General features: G+C 42.2%; 1 protein-coding gene across 1 annotated transcript in view; it reads right to left on the reverse strand.

Moving 5' to 3' along the window:
- Positions 1–25,688, reverse strand: part of LOC134800000 (citron Rho-interacting kinase-like) — a 39,790-nt gene extending 14,102 nt beyond the window's left edge. Inside the window, exons 1-24 of the mRNA XM_063772436.1 lie at positions 25,322–25,688; positions 24,473–24,570; positions 22,894–23,046; positions 22,243–22,439; positions 21,813–21,996; positions 20,039–20,154; positions 19,669–19,849; positions 19,096–19,231; positions 18,586–18,685; positions 18,223–18,405; positions 16,532–16,796; positions 16,214–16,279; positions 15,423–15,644; positions 15,064–15,180; positions 14,742–14,894; positions 9,179–9,388; positions 8,620–8,688; positions 8,199–8,446; positions 7,749–7,905; positions 4,365–4,466; positions 4,038–4,205; positions 3,460–3,669; positions 2,780–2,896; positions 1,920–2,026 (exon numbers count right to left, since the gene is read on the reverse strand). Of these exons, the coding sequence (XP_063628506.1) occupies positions 1,920–2,026; positions 2,780–2,896; positions 3,460–3,669; positions 4,038–4,205; positions 4,365–4,466; positions 7,749–7,905; positions 8,199–8,446; positions 8,620–8,688; positions 9,179–9,388; positions 14,742–14,894; positions 15,064–15,180; positions 15,423–15,644; positions 16,214–16,279; positions 16,532–16,796; positions 18,223–18,405; positions 18,586–18,685; positions 19,096–19,231; positions 19,669–19,849; positions 20,039–20,154; positions 21,813–21,996; positions 22,243–22,439; positions 22,894–23,046; positions 24,473–24,570; positions 25,322–25,529 (3,767 nt within the window). The 5' untranslated portion in view covers positions 25,530–25,688. The remainder of the gene's footprint in view (positions 1–1,919; positions 2,027–2,779; positions 2,897–3,459; positions 3,670–4,037; positions 4,206–4,364; positions 4,467–7,748; positions 7,906–8,198; positions 8,447–8,619; positions 8,689–9,178; positions 9,389–14,741; positions 14,895–15,063; positions 15,181–15,422; positions 15,645–16,213; positions 16,280–16,531; positions 16,797–18,222; positions 18,406–18,585; positions 18,686–19,095; positions 19,232–19,668; positions 19,850–20,038; positions 20,155–21,812; positions 21,997–22,242; positions 22,440–22,893; positions 23,047–24,472; positions 24,571–25,321) is intronic.
- Between the last annotated feature and the right edge of the window lie 341 nt (positions 25,689–26,029).

Here is a 26,029-nt window from a genome sequence, read left to right on the forward strand (position 1 = left end):
GGCGTGTGACGTCCGCCTCCGCCGGCACGATGACCGCACGTTGCCTCTCCGATGCGGAGCGACTTGCGTTACCACTTGTTAACGAAAACCACTGACGCACTTCCTACTTCGATTTCGAAAATGCGAGTTAACGGTAACGATTTTAGCAGCATGGAATATGAAAATTAATTTAGCATTTTCTTGCTAAAAAGAAAAAAGTGGGTAGAATTGAAAAGCACCGTTCGATGACTTCGATCGCGAGACCGCCAAAAGACTAATAGTAGCGATCTCTACTATATCACACTATTTAATCGACCGAGCTTTGGATCGGAAATATTAAAGTACCATGCTGCAAAAATATACGCAAAAAATATTTGCGGACCATCGGTCAGACGGTCGACGAAACAATGACATGGCGGCGGCGAGCAGCGTGAAGCGAGCAATGGTTGGCAGGGAGGAAGCGGAACTACGTCACGGCGTGGGGCGGAGCGACTACATAGACGCTAGCGGCATCTATCGGTCAACGATCGCGTTGCTCTCTCAATGAAGATATCCGACGTGGAACGGAACACATAATATGTTTTTAGATGGGTTCCAGGAACATTAATTATCATTGACTATGAAACAAAATCCGCATTGGTGACTTTTTCGTTTGTGTATGACATTATTATGACTCTTGATACAAACGCAGTCCCTAGAGCAGGGGTCACCAATTAGTTTCTTCAAGGGTCCGGTTTATAAAATAATATGACCATCACGGTCCGTTTCTACTCGAGTTTATTAAATAAGTAAAAAATTATATAGGTCGGCAGTCCGGAACCGGACCGCGGTCCGCCATCTGGCGACCCCTGTCCTAGAGTACAGGGCCTAGACTTATAGTTGTGTACAGTCAGCCAAGAAAGTGGTCTACCACTTTTCGACTCTATCATCTGATTGATGGAGTCGAAAAGGGGTTATTCCCACTAGTTACCACCAAGTTCTTACCAGTGGTAACTACTGGGAATATTTTTCCCACCATTTACCACTGGTAACTACTGGGAAAAATAATTCCATTAAAATTTAATTTAAAATTAATAAATTAATTTTAATTTTAAATTTAGTTACCACTAACTCGGTTTGGTGGTAACTACTGGTAATTTTTATTCCCAGTAGTTACCACTGGTAAAAGGTGGGAATTTTTTTTCCCAGTAGTTACCACCAAAATTTTGTTAGAGTTCAATAGTAACAAATACAGTATAAATATGTGCAGGGTGTTTTTTATAGTCACCTGCAATAATTTACGGCGTGAATACATAGGTCATAAAAACAAGTTTTATTGTAGAATCAATACCGTAATCGACTCTCCCATACAAATATCAACATCAGACCAGACAAAATGTATGACCAGCCAATTAAAAAAAAATATATTTTGCATTGATAAATTATTATTAAATGGTTTGTGTTTCATTTCAGTAAACTGCTTTGAAAATGTTCAAAAATACTTCTACTTTTTAATTAATAAAATCACTTGAAAATTAATCTGAAATTTAGATTCTAAACGGACAATTAAATTTATCCTTGCACATATTTTAATTTTTGCACTTGTACCGGTTAAACTGTTTTAATATTTTTAATCACTTATAAGGCAGTTTCCTGAAACACTAATCGACTTATAATTATTTATTAAAGCGCTCTATATTTAAACTGTCTTTATTAGTATTGAACTATATAACTATATTTTGGTGGTAACTACTGGGGAAAAAAATCCCACTAAGAACTTGGTGGTAACTAGTGGAAATAACCCGTCGAAAAGTGGTAGACCACTTTCTTGGCTGACCGTACATTCAATGTAGACAAAGAAAGTTAAAATTTAGCAGAATCAAATCCTTGGTATTGTAGGTCGAACAGGTTTTGACCGCTATACTCGTAGCGAATGCATGAAACGCGACATGCGTGTGTACCTGTTGGCCCGGCGCAGCGGCGGCGAGGCGTTGGCGCGGCGGCCCGAGCGGCCGAACAGCTTGTTGCCCAGGGTACACTTCTTCCGCCCGGCCTCTTCCACTTTGGCCTGGAACGGTCACTTCGTTATACACTTCGTTGTATAAACGTGAAACACAGATAATGACCATCGCCTAGTGTAGTAGGTGCATGGATAGGCTGTGAGGTGGGTTCCCATCCCGATATCGCGTGACGCGAATACAAACAAAATACATAAATGCAGTGGCGGATTTACCCTAAGGCCAAGTAGGCCCGGGCCTAGGGCGGCAAGTTTTTTGGGGGCGGCAAATTGTGACAAAAAATTCGCTGGTGATAACATTGATAACTCAAAATGTAGTCAATATGATGGGTGCTGAGAAAGGGGCGGCTACAGGGCCTGGGGCCTAGGGCGGCAAAGACTGCAAATCCGCCATTGCATAAATGAATATTCAAATACGCCTGGGAGTTAGGTGTTTCGGATAATTCAAAGTGCTAGAAGATAAGGGATGAATGGGAGTCAGGAGATATGACGGGTAAAATCTGATCAAAGGTTTCCATCGTATTCATGTAATGTATATGGTTACACTTCAATTGCAACTAATTTTCCGTTTACTCACGTGGTAACCAAATCACTCGCGTGACATATTTCGGAGAACCTAGGTCTCCATTATTAATTCCACTCAGCCGCGTACTATATGTTGGCTCTCCGAAACATGTCGCTCGAGTCACTAAAGACACACGAGTTAAATCGTAAAGTTTAACGTTAGAATGTCTCACGGCAGTTTTAATACGAAGACGAAGGTCGTAGAAGCGAATAAGTCGAAGAGTGGAAGAATAAGTGTACCTGCAGGAAGTCGATGAGCTTGGCCTGCTGGCGCAGCGTGGCGTCCGCCTTGGTCTCGCGCGTGCGCCACCACGCCGTCGCCGCCTCCGCCGCCTCGCGAGCGCTCTCCAACTGCTCCTGTATTCACATACAATTGGCGTGTAATGCTAATGTCACAAAATTACTATACTCCACATGTAACCTTTTGACCCGCGTACGTGATAAATAGTAAACCTCTCGGATAGCGTACGAAAGTTCATTTTAAACCGCATTCGGGGCCGACGGGAGCGGCCAAAATGTGTTCTACATATTTCTAACCAAAATTTGTTTACGGTTCCGCGAGCTCGTTGTAATATAGTGGCAAAATGGACGATTAATATAGCCAGTACTCCAAAACCGAATTACATACTAGAGCAGTGGTGGGCAAAGTACGGCCCGCGGGCCAGCTCCGGCCCGCGAATGGATTTTATCCAGCCCGCCGCCGGTCCTATGAAATAATTAGTATATGGGCTATATGGCATCGGCCCACGATTATCACAAATCTAAATAAATTTTGGCTACAATTCTGGCCTTCCACTTAAATTTCCTAAACTTTTTGGCCCCCCATGAAGAAACTTTGCCCACCACTGTACTAGAGAGATATGCGGGCCCATCTTAAGGTTTTGCCCGGATTCTGTAGAAAAGTGAACCGGTCCGTTTACCTGTGCCTCGTCGAGCTGCGCCCTCAGCTGCAGCGCCAGCTCGTGGTGGTCGTGCTTGCTGGTGCGCAGCGCGGCGCACTCCTCCTGCAGGTCGCGCAGGCGGCGCGCGGCGCTGCCCAGCGCCGCCTGCGCGGCCGCGCGCTCGCCCTCCAGCGCGGCGCAGCGCGCCTCCAGGGACGCCACGCAAGAGTCGGCGCGTTCCACTCGCTCCTGGAACGTGTATATAGGATTCAACCGATCTGTTAAAACAAATGTCCAGTTAAAGCCCTCAGAGAGGGGTCGCGGGGGTCAGAAAGCCTTAATAGGGAAACAGAATTCAAACAGCTCAGTTAGGTTAGAAAATCCCAAAAAAATCCTCATGCCGAAAAGTCGCGTCATGGAAAAATTTGATAAACATTGTCTTAAAAAAACATTTCTAATAGGGACTGATGTCAAAAATTATGCAAAATTGAACCCTATCACTTTGAAATAAAGCTCAAAATCAGGTAGGAAATGTATTTCCTCTGCCTTATAAAAGCTGGCACCGAGTTTAACTCATTAACAAAATATGTTTGAAGCGCCTTCAATACGTAAGGTACCTGCAGCAGCTGCACCTGCGCGGTGGCTTGCTTGTGCTGGTCGCGCATGCGCTCGAGGTCCTGCGTGGCGGCCGCGAGCTCCGCGGAGCGCGCCGCGCACGCGCTCAGCGCGCCGCCCAGCTTCTCCTGCGCCGCAGACAGCTCCGCGCGGAGACGTTGCACCTCGCACTGTGCAATACATACGCAATTTTATCAGACAATACACAAACTGAACCATGGAAATGATGGTTTCCCTCCCAAAATATAGCAGAAAAATAAGACAGCATTTCCCAACGTACGGTACGTATGTATTTAGCATCGATTAAATATGAGTAATAAAATACGTACCTCGTGATCTTTGCTCTTCCCTTCGTTGAAATCTGATAACTTTTCCAAATCTATCAGTTGTTCTTCCAACAGGCTACACGCTTCTTGTAATGCTTTATTATTCTGAAAATAAACATTTTATTTACTTATAGTCAGACTGCCCGAGGCCAATAATACTTAAGCGCCGGTTGTTTTGTGAAGAAATCGCATGCGATCAACAGATTGCGTTCGCGCATTACGGCGTTCCAAAAATACGTCTCTTTTGGGGCAAACGCGTGCGTTAACGCTGTGGCAAGCGCATTGTAATTTTTCCTACGTTAAAACCACATAGGCAACTTTGTTTTATGCGTACAACGCTACGTCTGTAACGCGATTTAGGGTCTCCGCACACCGCGGAATCGGAAAAGCTGATAGGAAAGAGCTTTATGTCTTCGCAACAAAAGTGAAAAAGACGTTGCTCGGCTCGGCATTACGACGCGACGTGTTTTTCGCTCTGACATTAAAATACATGAAAATCAATTGTTACGTTACTTTGACTACAGATATGTATTACCACGTTATAATGCGAGTTGAGGTTGGCGAGCACGGCCTCGACGGCGGGGCAGCGGCCGGCCAGCAGGTCGGTGGCGAGCGCCACGCGCAGGCGCCGCGCGCGGGCGCAGCGCGCCGGCTGCCACGCGCGCACCGAGGGCTTCGGACCTATCGGCGGCTTGTCAGCCTGCTTGCCTACTGACTTCATAGACGTATTCATTCAGGTGGACTTCATTTTTGTACGTGAACGAAAGTTTATTGCTTTTGCTATTTAATTCAAAATGTAAACACGAGTACCTATCGCACTACCAAAATTCCTATTATTTACGAAGTCACTTTCCGCAAAAAAAGTACACTTTCGATTTCGACACTGGGTATCATGTCAGTATTTAGCCTCAAAATATATTAAGTGGAGTTCCGATATTTATCCGACTAAGGCGACTATGTACCCACTGTTGACTACGGCGCGAGCACGACTAAGCTTTGAATGGTTGTCGGATATATTTTTATTTGGGAGCACAATAGCATTGTACGTCAATTGTTACGCATTATAATAAACAATAAAGACAAGTCTAACAATAGTTGTTTATTTATGTTTAGCGAAGATTGAATGTATGCAACTTATATGACATCTAAGTACTGAAGTATGATTGAATAATCAATAGACTCCTTAAAGTAGGTATTAGAAGATCATTTATGAGAAAAAACAAGCCGTGAAGTCGTCGCTACTCGCTGTACTGGAGGCTGTCTCTACAGCTGTCGTTCACATTTCTGAATAATGCAGGTATAGTTTATCTGCAAGTTGTCTCTACAGCTGTCGTTCACATTTCTGAATAATGCAGGTATAGTTTATCTGCAAGTTGTCTCTACAGCTGTCGTTCACATTTCTGAATAATGCAGGTATAGTTTATCTGCAAGTTGTCTCTACAGCTGTCGTTCACATTTCTGAATAATGCAGGTATAGTTTATCTGCAAGTTGTCTCTACAGCTGTCGTTCACATTTCTGAATAATGCAGGTATAGTTTATCTGCAAGTTGTCTCTACAGCAGAGCTGTCGTTCACATTTCTGAATAATGCAAGAATAGTTTATCTGCAAGTTGTCTCTACAGCTGTCGTTCACATTTCTGAATAATGCTTCTATAGTTTATCTGCAAGTTGTCTCTACAGCTGTCGTTCACATTTCTGAATAATGCAGGTATAGTTTATCTGCAAGTTACCTTTGTACCCTGCACTAACACTCGGTGTCGTGCGCGCGCAGCTGGACTTTCACGTCGCTACTCTTGTTATTCAGTATACAGGTTGGCCCATTTAGATCGGTCAGTATGGGAAAATCTGAAATTATAAGACATACGACGATCTCTTCTTAGGAACCATGTCATCGATTTTAGTAATAAGAAAAAACTGCATTCATACATTAAAAAAAAAGTGTACTCTGCTCGGGAATCGAACCCGAACGTTTTGAAAAATAAAACTAACACTATTTCTATCTAGATATCGATTGTGTTTTCATATCCTTTTATTTATTTAAGTAGGTTACTTACTATTGCGTTTTGTATCTTCAGGTGGTGAATTTGCTTTAATATGACTCTATGTCTGCTTTTAGGTCTTCAATGGTATCGTAGCTTGTTTTGTACACTTCATCCTTAACGTAACCCCACAAGAAATAGTCCAGTGGGGTTAAATCGGGCGACCTCGCGGGCCATTTGGTAGGGCCGTTCGTACAAAACCACTTTTAGGGAAAATTCTCAATTAAAAAATAATGAAAGGATATGAAAACAATGCATTTTATTCATTTCAGACATCATGTTTCATAGTAACATTTACTGCTTAAGACCTACACAATCGATATCTAAATAGAAATACATAGTGTTAGTTTTATTTTTCAAAATGACCGGGTTCGATTCTCGAGCTGAATACACATTTATTTTAAATGTACCTATGAATGCATTTTTTCTTGTTACTAAAATCGATGACATGGTTCCTAAGAAGAGATCGTCGTATGTCTTACAGTTTCAGATTTTCCCATACTAACCGATCTAAATGGGCCACCCTGTATAAGCCATCACTTCTCACTGTACAGCTCACTTTACTTTATGGAAGTTGGTGGGTTATCTGAATTATTCTGAATAATGCAGGTCGTTGTGAACCAGTAAGTCAACAACTTCTCGACTGCTCATCTCCTCTTGTTCCTCGGAGTGGAGTCGGCGCTTCTCGCTGTATTGGAGCTCGCTCTTATACTTACAGACAACGTTGCGAGATCTGGACAATGAAGGTCGTGAATCACGGCAGTGTTACCTGCGCTAGCTCGGTGTTGTGTGCGCGTAGTTCGACGTTCTCGTCACGAAGTTGCGCGCGCTCGCGGCTGCTCATCTCCTCTTGTTCTTAGGCGTGGAGTCGGCGCTTCTCGCTGTATTGGAGCTCGCTCTTATACTTACAGACAACGTTGCGAGTTCTGGACAATGAAGGTCGTGAACCACGGCAGTGTTACCTGCGCTAGCTCGGTGTTGTGTGCGCGTAGTTCGACGTTCTCGTCACGGAGTTGCGCGCGCTCGCGGCTGCTCATCTTCTCTTGTTCTTCGGCGTGGAGTCGGCGCTTCTCGCTGTATTGGAGCTCGCTCTTATACTTACAGACAACGTTGCGAGTTCTGGACAATGAAGGTCGTGAACCACGGCAGTGTTACCTGCGTTAGCTCGGTGTTGTGTGCGCGTAGTTCGACGTTCTCGTCACGGAGTTGCGCGCGCTCGCGGCTGCTCATCTCCTCTTGTTCTTCGGCGTGGAGTCGGCGCTTCTCGCTGTATTGGAGCTCGCTCTTATACTCACAGACAACGTTGCGAGTTCTGGACAATGAAGGTCGTGAACCACGGCAGTGTTACCTGCGCTAGCTCGGTGTTGTGTGCGCGTAGTTCGACGTTCTCGTCACGGAGTTGCGCGCGCTCGCGGCTGCTCATCTCCTCTTGTTCTTCGGCGTGGAGTCGGCGCTTCTCGCTGTATTGAAGCTCGCTCTTCAGCTTACGGATGTCGTTGCGAGATCTATGAAAGTTTAACTCACATAATTATAAAAGCAGAAAAAAAAATGACGCGGTATTAAAGTGTCGTTTGCTTTATCGTGTGGCTAATTCCGTTCACCATACGCACGCTGAACAAAATGGCAGCGTCATTAGTTAAGAAGAAATTGGATTGTCAAGCCCTAACGCTTTAGTAACCACATAGTTCGGGGTAGTACATTGCCACCTAGTTTACCCCTCAAAATTGCAATATTTTGCGCCACTGTGTGCATCTTGAAATTGTTTACCAATCTCTTAATGAATAAAAATGATACATACCGATCAACTTCGGCTTGAGCCGTCTCATGCCGTTTCTGTAACGCAGCTAACTGCTGCCTGGCCCTCTCGGCCTCCTTGGTCGCCTGCTCGTACTGAGGCTTCAGTGCATCCAGTTCCGTCTGGACTTCAGTGGCTTTCCTCTCGGCGGTCCGTTTGGCCTCGAGGACGGCGGTTAAACGCTCCTCCGCGCGCTTCAGGTCGCGAGCGGTTGATTTAGCTTCTAATGAGAGGTCGTTGAACTCGCGCTCCTGAGAAACCATTTTTAATATGTAGGATTCATGGGGTGTTTGATAACTATATGAAAAAATGCGTTCAAGGATAATCTGAACAACTAGAAACAGAAGGGTAATATTTCAAATTATTTAAATATTATGATCAGATATAAAATTAGAGGGTGTTTAGAAGTATTTTAGAGGGTCACCTTGCGCCATCTGGCTAAGTTAGCAGATCTAGCTTCCTGGCGTAGAGCGGCTATTTCTTCCGCACGTGTCTGAAACAAAGAAAAGTTTAGTAAAATGTATTATTTTGCCACGTCTCCAGACATGTTATCCTAATATAGGTAGAAATAAGGTACTTAAAAATAGTGACACTGTGCGTTTCATCTACTTACCTTCAGCCCATGTGCCTAAGCATAACGCTGGTCCACGCTATCACTATGCGTGTTTATGTGCTGCGAGCTTAGAGCATTTAATAACTGGAGTCGCCTTTAAGAGCTTACCCTTCTGCCGCAAAACTTGCACAATTGTGCAAACTTTTGTATGGACTGACATGGCTATTTGTACGTTACGTACAAATCATGTAGAAATAGCAATACATTTGACGTCCCCTCCCCCGCAAAAATCGGCAGACTGTTTCGTAAAGAAAATGACAGCGATGACATCTCCAGTTACAAAATGCTCTAAGGCTGCGAGTTGCCTCACCTCGCGCTCTAGGTATGGTACGTGTAGCTTTAGTGACCAGTAGTACAAGTAGGTACTGACCTGTAGCTGCGCCTCGGCACGCTCCAGTTGCTCCTTGAGCACGTGCACCTGCGCAGAGTGCTGCGCGTCGGCCAAGCTCTCCGTGTCGCTCTGCGCCTTGTGCGGCGAGCCGTGCGGCGTGCCGCGCGCCTCGCACTGCACGCACGAGCGGCTCTCCAGCGCCGTCACCTCGCGCTCTAGCTGCCGGACGAGTTGCTCGAGGGTGTTCACCTGTTAAGAGCGCTCTTACAAGAAAAGTCGAAATAATGCAAAATTGATGATACTAGTCGACGAAATTCAGGACTTTGCACTCATTATTAGAAACTATGAGTACTTGTTCCAGTAAAAGCGTCTACTTATCTTTATAAATATCGTTGTAAATATTAGAAAAAGGACTTATTAAATTAGTAATGATTTTTTTTCTGATGGTCGTTTGCGAAAAACCCCGTGAAGCACTGAATGGCGAGCTCTTATTTGGAAATGTTGAGAATTTTACTCTGCTAAACCTGGCTATTTTGTATTACTAATACCCTGTACTTTAGGCATATCAAACTATATTTTTCCTACATACCTTTGAGAAAGAGAAAATCAAAGTAAAACGAACTCGATTTTCTCTCCGAAACAAGTGTCAATTCCTACGAAAATCTACTTAATATCGAAGTCATTTTCATACTCAAGCAATCTGCAACGTTTGCTTATACTGTTGGTATACATTAGTGTTTATGAAATTCTACTATAATTTTTTGGCAATTTTTTGAAAACTACTCTATATTACCGATGACGCGCGCTGCGCCAGCTCAGTGCCGCGGCAGAGCTTGTAGAGGCAGGACGTGTGTCGGTCGGCTCCGCACATTTTCAACGGCGACGACGAGGTTTTTTATCATTGTGTGCGGCGGGCGCCGTGTAAAACGCTATACTGTGTGCGTGTAAACCGCAACGAGAGACTTTGATCCTAGCACTGTTTTTATAGTATTATAATTTATAATGGTACAGTATAATAAACTACCGGACAGGATTAAAAATATTTGAAACGACCTGACATTCTATATGTATTTATTTGACTCAAGATAGTACTCAGGGTCTGATGATGGAGCCGGAAGGTGGTCACCGGTACCAATCAACCATGCAACTAAACCACTTCGTGTTTAGGCTCGTTTTATTCATCTCAACAAGATCTTTGACACAAGATAGTACTCAGGGTCTGATGATGGAGCCGGAAGGTGGTCACCGGTACCAATCAACCATGCAACTAAACCACTTCGTGTTTAGGCTCGTTTTATTCATCTCAACAAGATCTTTGACACAAGATAGTACTCAGGGTCTGATGATGGAGCCGGAAGGTGGTCACCGGTACCAATCAACCATGCAACTAAACCACTTCGTGTTTGGGTTCGTTTGATTCGGCTCAACAAGATCTTTGACTTAAGATAGTACTCAGGGTCTGATGATGGAGCCGGAAGGTGGTCACCAGTACCAATCAACAATGCAACTAAACCACTTCGTGTTTGGGCTCGTTTGATTCGTCTCAACAAGATCTTTGACACAAGATAGTACTCAGGGTCTGATGTTGGAGCCGGAAGGTGGTCACCGGTACCAATCAACCATGCAACTAAACCACTTCGTGTTTAGGCTCGTTTGATTCGTCTCAACAAGACCTTGGACACAAGATAGTACTCAGGATCTGATGATGGAGCTGGAAGGTGGCCACGGGTACCAGTCTACCATGTAACTGAACCACTTCGTGTTTGGGCTCGTTTGATTTGTCGCAACAAGATCTTTGACACAAGGTAGTACTGAGGGTCTGATGATGGATCCGGAAGGTGGTGACCGGTACCAATCAACCATGCAACTAAACCACTTCGTGTTTGGCTTCGTTCGATTTGTCGCAACAAGATCTTTGACACAAGTTAGTACTCAGGGTCTGATGATGGAGCTGGACTGTGGCCACGGGTACCAGTCTACCATGTAACTGAACCACTTCGTGTTTGGGCTCGTTTGATTTGTCGCAACAAGATCTTTGACACAAGGCAATGTATGTTAAACTAGAGGATTTTCTAAAAAAGACTTATGTTTTAAACCCGAACCAGTTTGGTTTCAGGAAAAATAGCTCCACTTCTCTTGCATGCTTTACCCTAGTCGAAAATATTAGTAAGTGCCTCAACGAAAAACAATCAGTGCTGGCAATTTTTCTTGATATGAGTAAGGCTTTCGACCTGGTTTGTCATAAAACCCTACTAAATAAAATTGAAAAGTATGGTATTAGGGGTAATGCTTACTCCTGGCTACAAAATTACTTGTGCAGACGTAAACAATACGTTGAAATTGCAAATATTATGAAAAATAAGAAATGCATTTATAAATCTGTTCCAAAAACAGCCAATAGTGGCGTTCCACAGGGTAGCGTTTTAGGTCCCCTCCTATTCCTGCTATACATTAATGATTTACCGGCATCCCTAAGTCACAACTGTATACTTTTTGCCGATGATACCACCTTAATAATTAAAAGTAGGAATACGACTGACCTAGAAACCGAAGCAAATAGTGAAATATGTAATGGCTAGAGGATAATAAACTCAAACTGAACGCAGACAAAACTAAAATAATACATTTTCAAAACTATAATTCTCCAAATCTAGATCTCAAAATCAATTTAAATTTCAATTTAATAAACACAGTCGACTCGGCCCCTTTCCTTGGTTTGACAATAGACAAGCATCTTAACTGGAAACTACACATCGATAACATATGTAACAGATTAGACAGATTTGTGTTTGCGCTACGAAAGCTCAGAACTTTAACATCTAAAGAGGCCGCCCTCTCTGCGTATCATGGGTATGTATCGTCTGTGTTACGCTACGGACTGATCATTTGGGGCAACTCAGTTGATATACAAAGAGCATTCATTATTCAAAAAAAGTGTATTCGAGCTGCATCTGGCGCTCAATATTTAGCCCATTGCAGACCAATATTTAAGGAGCTAAAAATTCTTCCCCTGCCTTGCTTGTATATATATGAGATTGCTAAATTTGTCAGAAAACACCCGGATCTATTTCCTTTACATGATGCCGTTCATAATAAAACGAATGGAAGGTATCCTAACAAACTATATGTTCCTAGACAAAGAGTGAACATATTTAGTAAGAATGTATATATCATGGCAATTAAATTGTATAATAAGATTCCAAATGACATAAAATCACTAGATCTAAATAAATTTCAAAAAAAAATGTTTGACTGGTTACTTGACATCTGTTTTTATTCAATTAATGAGTTCCTTAATTATTAATAAACTAATTATTTTATTGTACTAATTATTATTGTAATATAAATTAAATGTAATGTAAATGAAACCTGACTTAACTGCTATTGTGCCAATATGTTCTTAGGTAATTATAAGATTTATAAAAAATGGACATGTAAATACTATAATATATATATGCATGTTAGCATAAATAATCACATAGGTATAGCAATTTTACTGTAATATTTCTACGCCGATAGGGGCAGAATATGACGCACTTATTGTAATTTGACCATCATTGTACTACCATATTCTAAGAAATAAACATTTGTATTTGTATTTGTAAGGTAGTACTGAGGGTCTGATGATGGATCCGGAAGGTGGTCACCGGTACCAATCAACCATGCAACTACACCACTTCGTGTTTGGCTTCGTTCGATTCGTCGCAACAAGATCTCTGACACAAGTTAGTACTCAGGGTCTGATGATGGAGCTGGACTGTGGCCACGGGTACCAGTCTACCATGTAACTGAACCACTTCGTGTTTGGGCTCGTTTGATTCGTCGCAATAAGATGTTTGACACAAGATACTACTCAGGGTCTGATGATGGAGCTGATGATGATAGACAGGTACCCGTCGCCACCTTCGCGCTCCATCATCAGACTCTTAGTACTACCTTGTGTCAAAGATCTTGTTGAGATGAATAAAACGTGCCTAAACACGAAGTGGTTTAGTTGCATGGTTGATTGGTACCGGTGACCACCTTCCGGCTCCAACATCAGACCCTGAGTACTATCTTGTGTCAAAGATCTTGTTGAAACGAATAAAACGAGCCTAAACACGAAGTGGTTTAGTTGCATGGTTGATTGATACCGGTGACCACCTTCCAGCTCCATCATCAGACTCTGAGTATCACCTAGTGTCAAAGATCTTGTTGAGACGAATCAAACGATCCTAAACACGATGTGGTTTAGTTGCATGGTTGATTGGTAATGGTACCTTCCAGCTCCATCATCAGACCCTGAGTACTGTCTTGTGTCAAAGATCTTGTTGAGACGAATCAAACGAGCCCAAACACGAAGTTGTTTAGTTACATGATAGACTGGTACCCGTGGCCACCTTCCAGCTCCATCATCAGACCCTGTGTATCTTCAGTGTCAAAGATCTTGTTGAGACGAATCAAACGAGCCTAATCATGTTACTACTATCCGTGACCACCTTAATCATCATCAGATCCTCAGCACCAGTTCGTTTTTAAACCCTCGTTGATACAAACTTTACAACCTATAGGTACCAAATGCAATGACGAAACATGTAAATAAGCGAGTAGGTAGGTACCTATAATTTCTTTCGAGTAATATACCTTCATAAGTACGAGTATGGGGCTATTCATAAATTACGTCGTTTCAAATGGGAGGAGTGGGGGGGGGGGGGGGGGGTCTGGACATCGGATGATGGTAACATGACGTAGGAGGAAACAGATTCATCCGAAGCTTGATTTTTGGATGATTTGAGGGGTGGGGGGGGTCAAAAATCGTCAAAAATAGATGACGTAATTTATGAACAGCCCCTATGTACATTTGCACTGCATTTAGTATTTTCGTACTTACCAAATAACAGTTTTAGAACTTTAAAAGTTAAGTACAGTTAGTGTTGTTATGGTTGATTTCAATATGCTTCGCGAAGGATCAAGAATGTTTAATCCATCATTGTAGTGCGAGTGTGGTAGAAGGGATCGGCATACTGAGCTCGCACGGCCTGCCGCAGCGCGTAAAATACCTAAACTCGCTCAACGCCGAAATGTAATAGCGCTCTTAACGTGCGATATTATGAATGGTCAATGGGGATGTTGATATTAATCGCGAATATATTAAAAACATGTTATGTGCCATCTTGGATAGGTTTCATTTGACGTTGGTGGCTGACGGCGTGGAACTCTCCACATGTCATCACCGTAAAAACGGCCGTCTTTTCGCGTCCGTTATATTACGGCCGCTGTATGACGGCACCGCTTTCTTAGGAAACCAAAGCTTTAGAATGCTGAAAATCGTATTTTGTAAGTGTAAATATGCGTAACGAATTGGATCCATAAATGCAGATTCCAACAGAACGAGCCACCTCGCGATGTACATAATTGTCCTGCGACGCAGCTATGTCTGTGGAGATTTCTCGCCCACGAAATATTCCCCACTTGTGCGTTTACTTCGAGCGAAGCATGTATACATAGACTGAGCCTTCACGCGACAATCTTCTCTTGAGGCGGCTGTTTCTGTGTGGATCCACTGTAAAAAAATAATTAGTTGATTTTTTTCTACATAACGAACAATCAGTGCTCAACAAACCTTCTCCCGGTGCCTGGCGTCGTCCTGCAAGGCGGCAGCGGCGCGCGCCTCTGCCGCGTCGAGGCGCTCGTTGAAGCGCGCCTCCGTGCGGGAGCACTGCTCTTCCAATGCTGCCTCGCGAGCGGCTGCTTCCTGTATACTGCGCTGGAGCTCCTACATACAATAAATAAAATATTTCAATATCTATCAGTGGTTATAAGTCAATGAATTTCTGTATTAGTAGCACCTTGTATTCTTGCTGAATGCCTCTTTAAGACGACGGTTCAATCGGCCATAGGTTTCGTCACTTTTTCTTTAGTATACTAAATGGCATCTTATCTACCTGTACTTGAGCGGCGAGCGAGGAAGCTCGGACGCGCTCCTGCGTGAGCTGTAGCTGAGCTTCCTTCAGCTGCTCTGTAGACGCCGTCGCCACGCGCTGCTTCTCTCCCAAGGATTCCTACAAGTACAAACTTTTAACTGGAAATAATCACATTTTTAAGGTCATTTTTGAAGGAAAAATCTAAAATAATCTTACACATCCCGAATGTTATCGGATACAATAATCAGTGTCACATTGATCCCACCCACCACCTAGTAATTTATTTTAAATACGGGACGTTTGATTAACGGACTCATCACTGCTCTTTAACTGTGACTTCAAAGTAATATTTTGTCAAATAAATAATGTAAGGTATGTACCTGCACGGAGGCAAATTCTTTTCGAACATCCTCCAGCTCTCTCCTCAACTCTCTCGCGTCGGCCTCGGCCTCGGCGAGGCGCTTCTCGGCCTGCTCGCGGGCGCGGGCCTCGCGCGCCGCGGAGGCCTCGGCGGCGGCGGCGCGCGCGCCCGCCTCGCGGGTCTCGGCCTCGCCCCCGCTGAGGGTCTGGCGGCGGAGCGCGCGCTCTTTTGCTATTGTGTCCTGTCGAATAGGTAGCAAGGTTAGGTTTAGCTATTGAACGAATTAAGCGATGACCTAATAATTATAAACTATAAGCAATTTTTACGGATTTATAAAATTTAATTTAATGTAATATTTAGTAGCAACTACAAACTACATTTATTTTTAAAGCCAATTTACTACAAGCATGTATATATGATAGGACAACTACTTGATTATTTAATAAGATATTTCTTGCTACCAACAAAATACTTATACTGGGTCAAGCAGATCTTGTCAGTAGAAAAAGGCGGTAAATTTGAAAAATGTAGGCGCGAAAGGATATGGTCCCATAGAAAATTTGAATTTCGCGCCTTTTTCTACTGACAAGATTTGCTTGACCATCTATATCTATGCGATTTTTCAACCTACTTTTTACTTCATTCAGTCCTTTGGTACTAAGTAATAACTGTGAAAAGTTGAACAGAACCAATTTAAGTACATATCAGCGACTCGCTTAGTCATACTTTACTCATAAAATAAGATCTAATAACTACCAACTAACTATAATAATTACTAAACTACATATTTCAAGGCAACTTGTAACTCACGATCGCTCGTACGTTGAGCTCTGTCAGCGTTCTGTGCCTTAAATCTTGAGCTTGTTCTAGTATATCCTGACCAGAACAAAAATAAACAAAAATACTTTTGAACACAAATAAACGTATGTTATTGCGTTGTTAGTAAACATAGATTCAATTCTTTTAGTTTTATTATTTAGTGTTAAAGCGGTGTCAAGGCGTGCAACTTTCAAACTGGGGGTGACCGTTCGAATCCCGGGCCGTACCTATAGAATGTATGTACGGAACCGGACGAATCCCAGTAAGGCCTTTCTCTGTGGTTTGGAAGGTCCAAGTCAAGTCACAAACCTTATAATGCTTATGCTGTGCTCTCGCCGCGTCCGCGGCAGCGACAGCCCTAGCGCACTCCGTCTGCATCTCGCTCACTCTCGCTTCCAGCCGCGCCATGTCCTCCCTCAGTCCGTCCCGCTCGCTCGCCAGATCCGCGTTCTGCGCCTGGGCCACGCGCAGGTCGGCGCTGTTCCGCTCGGAGGCGGCGGAGGCGAGCTCCTGGTTGGTGCGCTCCAGGGCCATGCGTTCTTCTTTCTCGATTTCGATTTGGCGTTCTAGACGTCTGTAAGAAATGTGAAGATATAAATAGTTCAGAGAATTTACAACCACATGTCGGGGTTTCTAGAGCAAAGACTGCGTTAGTAAAAAAATATGGTTGTCTGTAAAGTCGTTTACGGACGATAATTTTGCGTGATAAGTTGATAACGTCATAAGAAAACATTACCATTACATTCAAAGAGCATATTATTATAATCACTACGTTCTTATTACATTACGTAACGTTACCAGGCCTATGGAACTCTCCGCGCGAGCTCGGATTTATACCTACGAATCTGTTACCGTTCACGGTAGAAAAGCAAGCCAGTTGGTTGCCACACGCGCTCACGCACGCACGTTACCGCGCGCCGCACTGACAATTTTTACGATAGTTACAAGCTACGTTTGTACTATTGAATTTCTTTAATTAAACATGTAATGTTTATTACGACAAATGTATAGTTAGATAGTCTATCTATTTGAAATATAGGTAGCAAATTTTTTATTTATTTTGGTAAATGTTTATTTTAACAACAGTAAAATAACTTTATGCTTTGGTTAACTTACAATTCATTACTCTGTATTCGGGTTCTCTATTATGTTTCTTTATTTTGTAACATTAATCTCTATCTGGTTTTAAATTACACGAAGTTTTAAAACTAATTCTTGCTGGGATCATTGCGCGGTTTATAAAACGGCCTAAACACGGTTTAGGCCGTTTTATAACATTTAACTGTGGTTACTGCAGGGACATATGACCTTTAAAAATGAGTATTTCTCAAACACTAACGCATAAACGGAATATTAGGTAATATAAATTAAGATTTAAGTAACTTTCCTTTTATTTCACGTTGTTTAAGTAGGTACCTATTTATTTATCATTTCTAAGCGTCAGCAACCCTAGCGTTGTGCCGGTGCGCGCGGTGCGGGGAGCGGCACGCTGAAGGTCACTCCATTGTATTTTTGTGTAGGTATGAAAACGGTAGGTATTTGCGTTTTCTTTGAGAGATAAGTATCTGTTCGTAAGAACTATTATATAATCTGTGACGTTACCATGGAGATCTGTCCACAACGTTACCATGGAGATATGTTCACAACGTGACACTTTTTCGTGCATGCTACCGGTGTACATCGATTTATAAGACGTTATCACGTCAAAAATGCAAAGGATTTTTAAGATCGGCAACGGCTACATCTCTGGAGTTGTAAGTGTCCAAATAATAAGGTGATTACTTGCGAAATTTCGAGTGCTAAGACAAAGCAAACCGCTTTGCGAGGGTAAAGTGCGGACAATCTTGACGTGCACCGCAACGTCGTCAGTGCAGGTAAGCTAAACACAACATGTTTATTTCGGAAATCGAATAATAACAGTGTTTTATGCTGAACCTAATCAAATTTTCTTACAGTAGATATTGATTATAAAAGCGTAAGGCGTGTTAAATAAAACATACTTGTTCTGCAGGCTGAGCGCGGTGATCTCGGCCTGCAGGCGCGCCCTTGTGCGCTCGTGCTCGGCGTCGGCGGCGCGCCGCACCTTCTCCGCGGCGGCGCCGGCTGCGGTCTCCGCCGCCGCTAGCTTGCTCTGCAGCGACGCGATCTCGCGACCACGTGACGCCAGCAGCTTCTCGGACGACCTGGATGCATTGAATAAAGTTATCATTATGTCTTCGTTATTAACATACAGTGTGATACAGTTCAACTTACCAAAGATGTCGTAAATTTATTGAAAGAATGGCAGATAAGGTCAAGTTAAAATCAGACGACGCTGAACGTATATTGCAACGGGTGTATTGATACAAAATTCAGGTACTCACTTGAAAGTAGCGAGATCTATAGCGGTGCAATCGTGGGACGCGCTGAAGCCCGAAGACGTAGAGTTATCTTCGGTTTCGTCGTGTGCTACGTAGGAGTAACCTGCCAAAACATTACGCAAAATCAAAATTGGATAAAAAATCTCCTTTCAGAACGGTCCAATACAGTCGGGCGGGTCGATTACATATAATTGCCGATTTCAACACATGTTAGGGTGTTATTCCATCTGTCCAATATCTTGGTCCAATGTCATTGTGTCTCACTCTCTCATTAAGCAAAATGTGAGACAAAATACATATTGGACAAAAAAATTGGACAGATGGAATACCACCTTGGGCAATAATTTAAAGTAGGAATATCCATAGGCAACATTTTAAGGTAGGAATTTTAGCATTTAAAGGCATTTTAAGGTACTAAGTCGTACGTAGCATCCTCTGGCCCGCGCACCCGCAGTACCCAGTGTAAATGCCACGCTCGAGGATGCTACTGATAGTATTGAGTGTTGTAGTTACCGACGAAGGGCAGCTGGCCCGCGAAGGGTGGGCGCGCGCGGAAGGGTGCCGCTGACACTGGTGGCGCCTCGCGCGGCGGCGGGCTGAAGTGCGTGGCGTCCTCCGGCCCGCGCACGCGCGGCACCCACGGCGGCGCCTGACACGGACAATACACAACTTATACTAGGACTAATATGAATATGTCGAAGGAGGGCGTGACGAGATGTAAGAGAGAGGAGATGTAAGGATTTGAAAGGAGTAGAAAGCTTTTGCACGGTGTTTGAACTAAGCGCAAAAAAGGATGCGAGATACTGAATAACACTAATGTCGTTGTTTTGTATTTAGCGTTTACAAGAGAGTTCGTCAAGCAGTCAAATATTATATGGATGAGCTCAATAATACTTTATAAATTATTTAAGTACATATACAACAAGTCTAAGTTACTTTTTCGTGTGAAAGTTATTAATTTTTTGTACAAACCACCTAGGCGAATTGTGATATTTTTAAATCAAACCTATTTCTGCAGTAGATAAATCGCTGTCGAGTGTTGCTACTCCACCGAGCAGATGAATTCAATTCGACTTCTTTATTTACCTGATCTCGTATGGAGTGCACGGAGAGATGCGCCAGCGATGGATGCTGCAGCGTGTCGAGGTAGTTGAACCGCCGCGAGGGCGTCACGCGCAGCAGGCCCGCCACCAGCGCGCGCCACGCGGGGGAGGGCCCGTCGGGAGGAGCTTCGAAGGGGGGCTCCGAATCCGGGGATCGCTCGTACCTGACATAGTTTTTTATTATTAGACGAGGCCTCTAATCTTAAACTTTTGAATGAAACAATCATAGTCAGTTAAAAAAAAATTTTTTTCGTCGTGTGGGTCTTGCTAGCGGTCCACAAAGTCATGTAGCAGACCACGTATGATCTTTTAGTAACTTATCAAACCAAAAAGACGTATGTAAAAGAACTTACTTTTGTATATTGCTCAATATGGTCGCAATGGAGTCGTCATCCCCCGTGGAAAACGGTCTCCGGAGAGTCACCAGCTCGAACGCCACGACGCCCAGTGACCAGTAGTCGCATGCGGACTGCACACACAAACATTATATATTGTAAAACAATTCCGTAATGCACAGCATAAGCAGTCGAAAGTCCTTGAAATTTGAAACACATGTTCTTCAGATGTTGTAGAGCTATACTAACAACCATTTTTTTTATTCAGATGGTGTAGAGCTATACTAACCTTTTTTTTTAATTCATCTTCTAAAAAGGAGGGTAAGTTAAGTGAAAATGGGATTGAAAGTTTTAACAAATACTGCGCTGACGAAGGTTAGTAATTAAATATAGTCAGTGTATGAAACTTTGGACATCCTTGAGGTTCCAGTGACCAAATTATTCTATTTAGCAACACAACTCCATCAACATTTGGTATACTACTAAAGTGTAAAATAAATGTTGCCTACTTGTTACGTCAACTTTTAGAGTTTTGAAAACGCATTAATGTACTAAGAACTAATTTATGATATAAAATGCTAAATGTATTTTTTCTAATACCACACCAGTTAGTAAAACACACCAGCGCCACGAAGCGGACTTTCTACAGAAAACCTTTGTTAGTTAGGTACAACATTTAACTACTGTTTAAAATTACTAACTACTCAAAACAAATGCAAACTAGAAACTACAGTCATGCCTTGACATTCCCATTCCATAACTACATAACTACAAGAGATAGAAAATACGCCACGTGCTGGCGTGTTAGGTTCTACTGTGGATGGTTAGATCTCTTTTGAATTATCCTGACCTACTTGTATTCTATGATTTGATTCTCAGGTGATTTTAATTATGATACAACTGTACTACTGATTTATACAACAACTGTATTACTAGTTATACTTTCATAATTCAAATTCTTGTTTTATGCTAAAGCTAGAGTTTTATAATTTTTTTTGGTATATGTATAATATTATTAATTTATACATACATATTACATACAACGAATCGTTTTATTATAACGATTTTAGCTTGCTTTGTAAATGGTACTTGGACTAATATGTGATAAAAAATGGATTAACTGGCATTATTAAAGGTAGAGCCGATTTTACAACACTAACTCTTTGTTTTATAAATATTACGGAATGATAATGGATGAATAGGATAATCAAAAGAGCGTAAGTACTACCACTTTTATAAGTTACATCGATTTATGCTACAGTTGACAACTATACAGAGATTACATAGGTTTATTAGAAGAGTTTTCTTCTTAGTGATATGACCATAAGTTTATTAACTTTTTCTTGAGTTTAAAGTTTTTTATGTTGTTTTTTTTTTTGAAGCACAATAAGATTACTCGTGTACCATTTAAACCACTGTTAGCCAGAAAAGGCGTTTGGTTTCAATCCCCAGTTTAAACTAATTAGATTCTAGGATATGTTTATATGTACCAGTTCCATATCTCTGAAGTAAAAAATTGCCACACAGGAATCTTGCCTCCACTCGCGAGGAAATACCATGCTGTGCGTGAAATCCGCAATTAAAATTCGGCTAGCACGGAGACCATACCAAATTTTCGTAAGGCACTTTAAGAGTCTTCGGCTGGCATCAGGAAGTATAGGACGTATCGGGCTCGCGATAATGTCGTGGAGCTGACAACGAAAAAAGTTAAAGGGTCTCTTCTATCTGTTTTTTTGTCGATGTAACTTATATGAGCGGTAGCACAGGGACAGGATACAGGCACGCCACCCACAAGCGCAGTATGCTCAATCCCGCGGCAGCACTCGGCACACACGGCGTGGCGGCGCGCGCAGTCGGCGGCGGCCAGCAGCTCCGGCGCCACGTAGTCCGGCGTGCCCGCGGCGCCGCCCGCCTCGCCGTCCGCCGCCGCCAGGCGAGTGCACGACCCGAAGTCGCCCAGCTTCACGTGCCCGCATCTGAGGGGGATAGACCGGTTGCTCGATTATCTTCCTTGTTACGCTGGTAAGATTAAAAAGAATAGCGAAAGCGCCAAATTGAAGTTAAGAGAGAGAGAGAGAGATTTACTCCAAATGACGAAAATCACGGACTATACTTCTTACTATAGAGATATACTATCTTTTTAAGACGGCGTCGCTCTCCGATTGCGGTTTGTGGCGACAGAAGAGCTTAGCCTCCTACATATTTATATCCAGAACAGTCACCGGTCTATCAAGATGTTGTGTGGCTTCACGTCTCTATGAACGAAGCCGAGCTGATGGAGTGCCTTGAGCGCGTGCGCCACCTCGGCCACGTAGAAGGCGGCGTCGCGCTCCGACAGCGGGTTGTGGCGGCGGGAGAGGAGCCCCGCTAGGTCGCCGCCCGAGCATAACTCCATTACCAGGTAGAGAGTCGTGTTATCCTGAAGTAAACACAAATCAATTAAAAAAATTCTACACATGTATTATTGGTATAACATGTTAGTACCTGAGCTTATAGCAAAATTTAAAAGTTCCAGATCTTATTAGATGATATCTTATGTACTGTAGACAGTATCCACTCCCATGAAATTTAGCAGGAACATAAAGGATTAGTTTGGAGGTTGAGGACTCACGAGGGTTCAAAATGAGAATATTATTTACCACTTGAGCGCAAAGCCACTCCATTACATCTTGGGCAAAAATGCTTTCATAAGTACAGTTTTTTTCCTCTACTTAATTTCTTAAACAATTCTTAGGAAACTTCATGAGCAGAGTCAATTATTACAAGGATTTTTTTGTCAATTTCCATGTGGGTTTGCGAGGTCTACAGCTCACAGAGCGACCAGTTTATGTCTGCTGAAGAATCACGTAAAATGACTAAATAACTAGTATTACCTGAAAGGCGTATTGTAACTTGGGCGCCCAGGGCCCCGCGGCGCCGGCCAGCACGTCGCGCTCGTCCGCGGCGCCCACGACGCGCTTTCGCGCCTCTTCTTTGCGCACGCATTTCAGCGCATACACGTCATGCGTCTCTTTCTCTCGCACCATCTGCAGGGAGAGGAGAGGTAACAGTAAAGTAAAGTTTACTGTCTGCTTCTTAAAGCCTAAATTCCTGAACAAACATGATGTATAATAGTACATTATTGTCGAGGCTCGGAAGTAGCTACTTGCAGGCTGAGGATTCGTTTTAAACGGACGACCTTGGGAGTCCGTTTAATTGAATCCGAAGCCAGCAAGTAGCCTTCCAGCCGAGTCATATATAGTGCTTTTCTCAAAAATGGTGCAAGAAATATAAATATCATAGAAATATTTTACAAAAGCAACTTTCTTACGTATATATTTTCACAGAAAAAAGTAGAAACAATTGAAAAAATTAGCTTTGCCGCCTTTTTATTTTTTTAATAAAAAAATAGAAGTGTATTTTTCTGCCGAAAATACGCCAACCTATTTGAGACAGCTAAATAGTCGCGGTACTAATCATCTGTTTGGCTGTTTAATGGGCCTGTGCCTTCATTTGATATGGCCATTTCAACTTTTAAAAAGTTTGGAACTCGACAAATAATGGAATTTGTATGCAACATTGCAGTCCCAAAATCGAGACTGCAATGTTTTTAACTTTTTAATTTTTGACTGACCATAAACTACGCGCTTCGCAACCTATTTTTTAAACGGCAAAGTCGACTTTGCCGTCCATTTTTGAGAAAATAATATTATAATTATTAGCTCTCTGGTAATACAGGATGGAATAGAATGAAGAACTTACAGTAGAACCTGCTTAATATATTCATGTTTAATATAACTTCTCAAATAATGCTGGAGCTGGGAGCGCTGGTGGCCTAGCGGTAAGAGCGTGCGACTTTCAATCCGGAGGTCGCGGGTTCGAACCCTGGCTCGTACCAATGAGTTTTCCGGAACTTATGTACGAAATGTTATTTGATATTTGCCAGTCGCTTTTCGGTGAAGGAATACATCGTGAGGAAACCGGACTAATCCCAATAAGGCCTAGTTTCCCCTCTGGGTTGGAAGGTCAGATGGCAGTCGCTTTCGTAAAAACTAGTGCCTATGTCAAATCATAGGATTAGTTGTCAAGCGGACCCCAGGCTCCCATGAGCCATGGCAAAAATGCCGGGATAACGCGAGGAAGAAGAAGAAGATAACTTCTCAAATAATGTTTGATGATGTAACATGTTTTCATAATTTTTTTCACAGATTAATACAAATTTCTGCTATAAACACATTTTTAGTAATCTGGTCCCTTTAGTAGTCCATTTTCTCTTTGGCAGTAATCAAAATTAGGTATGATAAAATGTATACAAATTAAATTACAAGGAACAGAACTTATCCTGTAATTAAATTGTCTGTTTTAAAAAGTTACCTGTGGTAACTATGGTTGCCTTTTGCCAACCTGAATGAATAAATTCTAGGGAGTATTTTCTGTTTATGAAGAAATTAACAATACATAGATAAAACTTACATGCACATCCCCAAATTGGCCCCTGCCAATGGTTTGTAGAATTTCAAAGTCCGATATGCAGACACGGATCCTACGCAGCTCGGCCAATGTGCTGCGGTCTGTAAAACATAATTGCGTCTAGAAATAAATGTTATATTCACATTCTGCATAATTAACTCTATTGAGGAAGAATTTAGTTGTTAACTCACATTTATAGTAGACCACCAGTGAAACCTGTGTCGAAACGTCGGTAAATAAAGGTAATTGAATAAATTTCACATTAGACCCATCTATAAATGTGAGTTAATATGTGTTCAAAACGCGAAAGTTTTAAATATTATAATTTAGTTGTTGTTACATGGAGCTATTATATGAGATTAAATATTGTGATGGTACAAATGAAACATGATGCCTTTCATTTTTTTGATAGCCCTGTGATGGTATAAGAGAAACTGAAAGCATCAGGAAACAAATACAAGAACTGTAAAAAAAAACCCAGTTCCATGATGTATAAAAATCAGTACCGGGAACACACCTTGTGTAGATGTGGCTATTCAAGCAAAGATAGATTCTTTTAGAAAACGATTAATTAATAATGAAAGAGGCAGTTATATTATAAGCCAGTAAAATACTTGCAGCTATAGACCATTCATAATTCATACGCCTAGACAAGCCTTTCATATGTAAATAAATTGCCAAAATTGCCAAACTAGGCATTATCTTGTCGTACAAAATAACAAATAACCGGTAGAAGTCCGAAATAGGCGGACATTGCCATTTAAGGTAGCGGAGAGCGGTATGGAATGCAACTAGCAGCTGCCTGCAACAAGGCAGGTGGTGCATAATAAAACAATGAATGACATATCTTACATTTATCCACGAAGGCGCGAACCAAATCATCACATTTCTTGACCGGATCATCGTTACACTCATCGTAAAGCACTGTGAGAGCATCAAGCAATGCTTCTCGATCTATTGTCTTTTTACTAAATTTACTTGACCCCGCAGATACTTTGCCTAAAATCTGTCGGTTCAGCCGTGAAATCCGTACAGCGATAGCCTCCTTCGATGGCTCCATGTTGTTTATCTAACTAAAAACTAGTAACGAAGTCTTCAAATCATTGTTTTGAATATTTCAATGTTTGTTTTTGGGAGTTTGTAATGCCATTGTATGCAATCGAGACAGCCCGGTAAAATTGCCGTTAACTTTTTGAATCTCGAATGGTCCGAACTGTCATTTGATGACTTAGGGTTGCTAGCTATAAAAAATATTGCCAGTATGATCACGTCATAAATGAACATTTATCTGCGGTTATAAACATATCTCAAATAACTTCCTCCTTATTCAAAACTTGCTACTCACCGATAGATGGCGTTTATTACAAAATTCGAAACATTTGATTGAGTGGTCAAGAGAAGTCAAGATTCCTTCGTTGTTGAAGGCAAAGAGTATAATAATATATGGTTGAAGGAAGACATTTCATTTCAGTGGTCAATGAACTCTGATTCATATTTATTTTTAGGACAGTATTAATAATAAAAGTAAAGTAGAAGTAATGATAATAATTGTGAAATGAT

The sequence above is a fragment of the Cydia splendana genome, chromosome 19 (genome assembly GCF_910591565.1).
Source record: "Cydia splendana chromosome 19, ilCydSple1.2, whole genome shotgun sequence".
Classification (NCBI taxonomy): Eukaryota; Metazoa; Arthropoda; class Insecta; order Lepidoptera; family Tortricidae; genus Cydia; species Cydia splendana.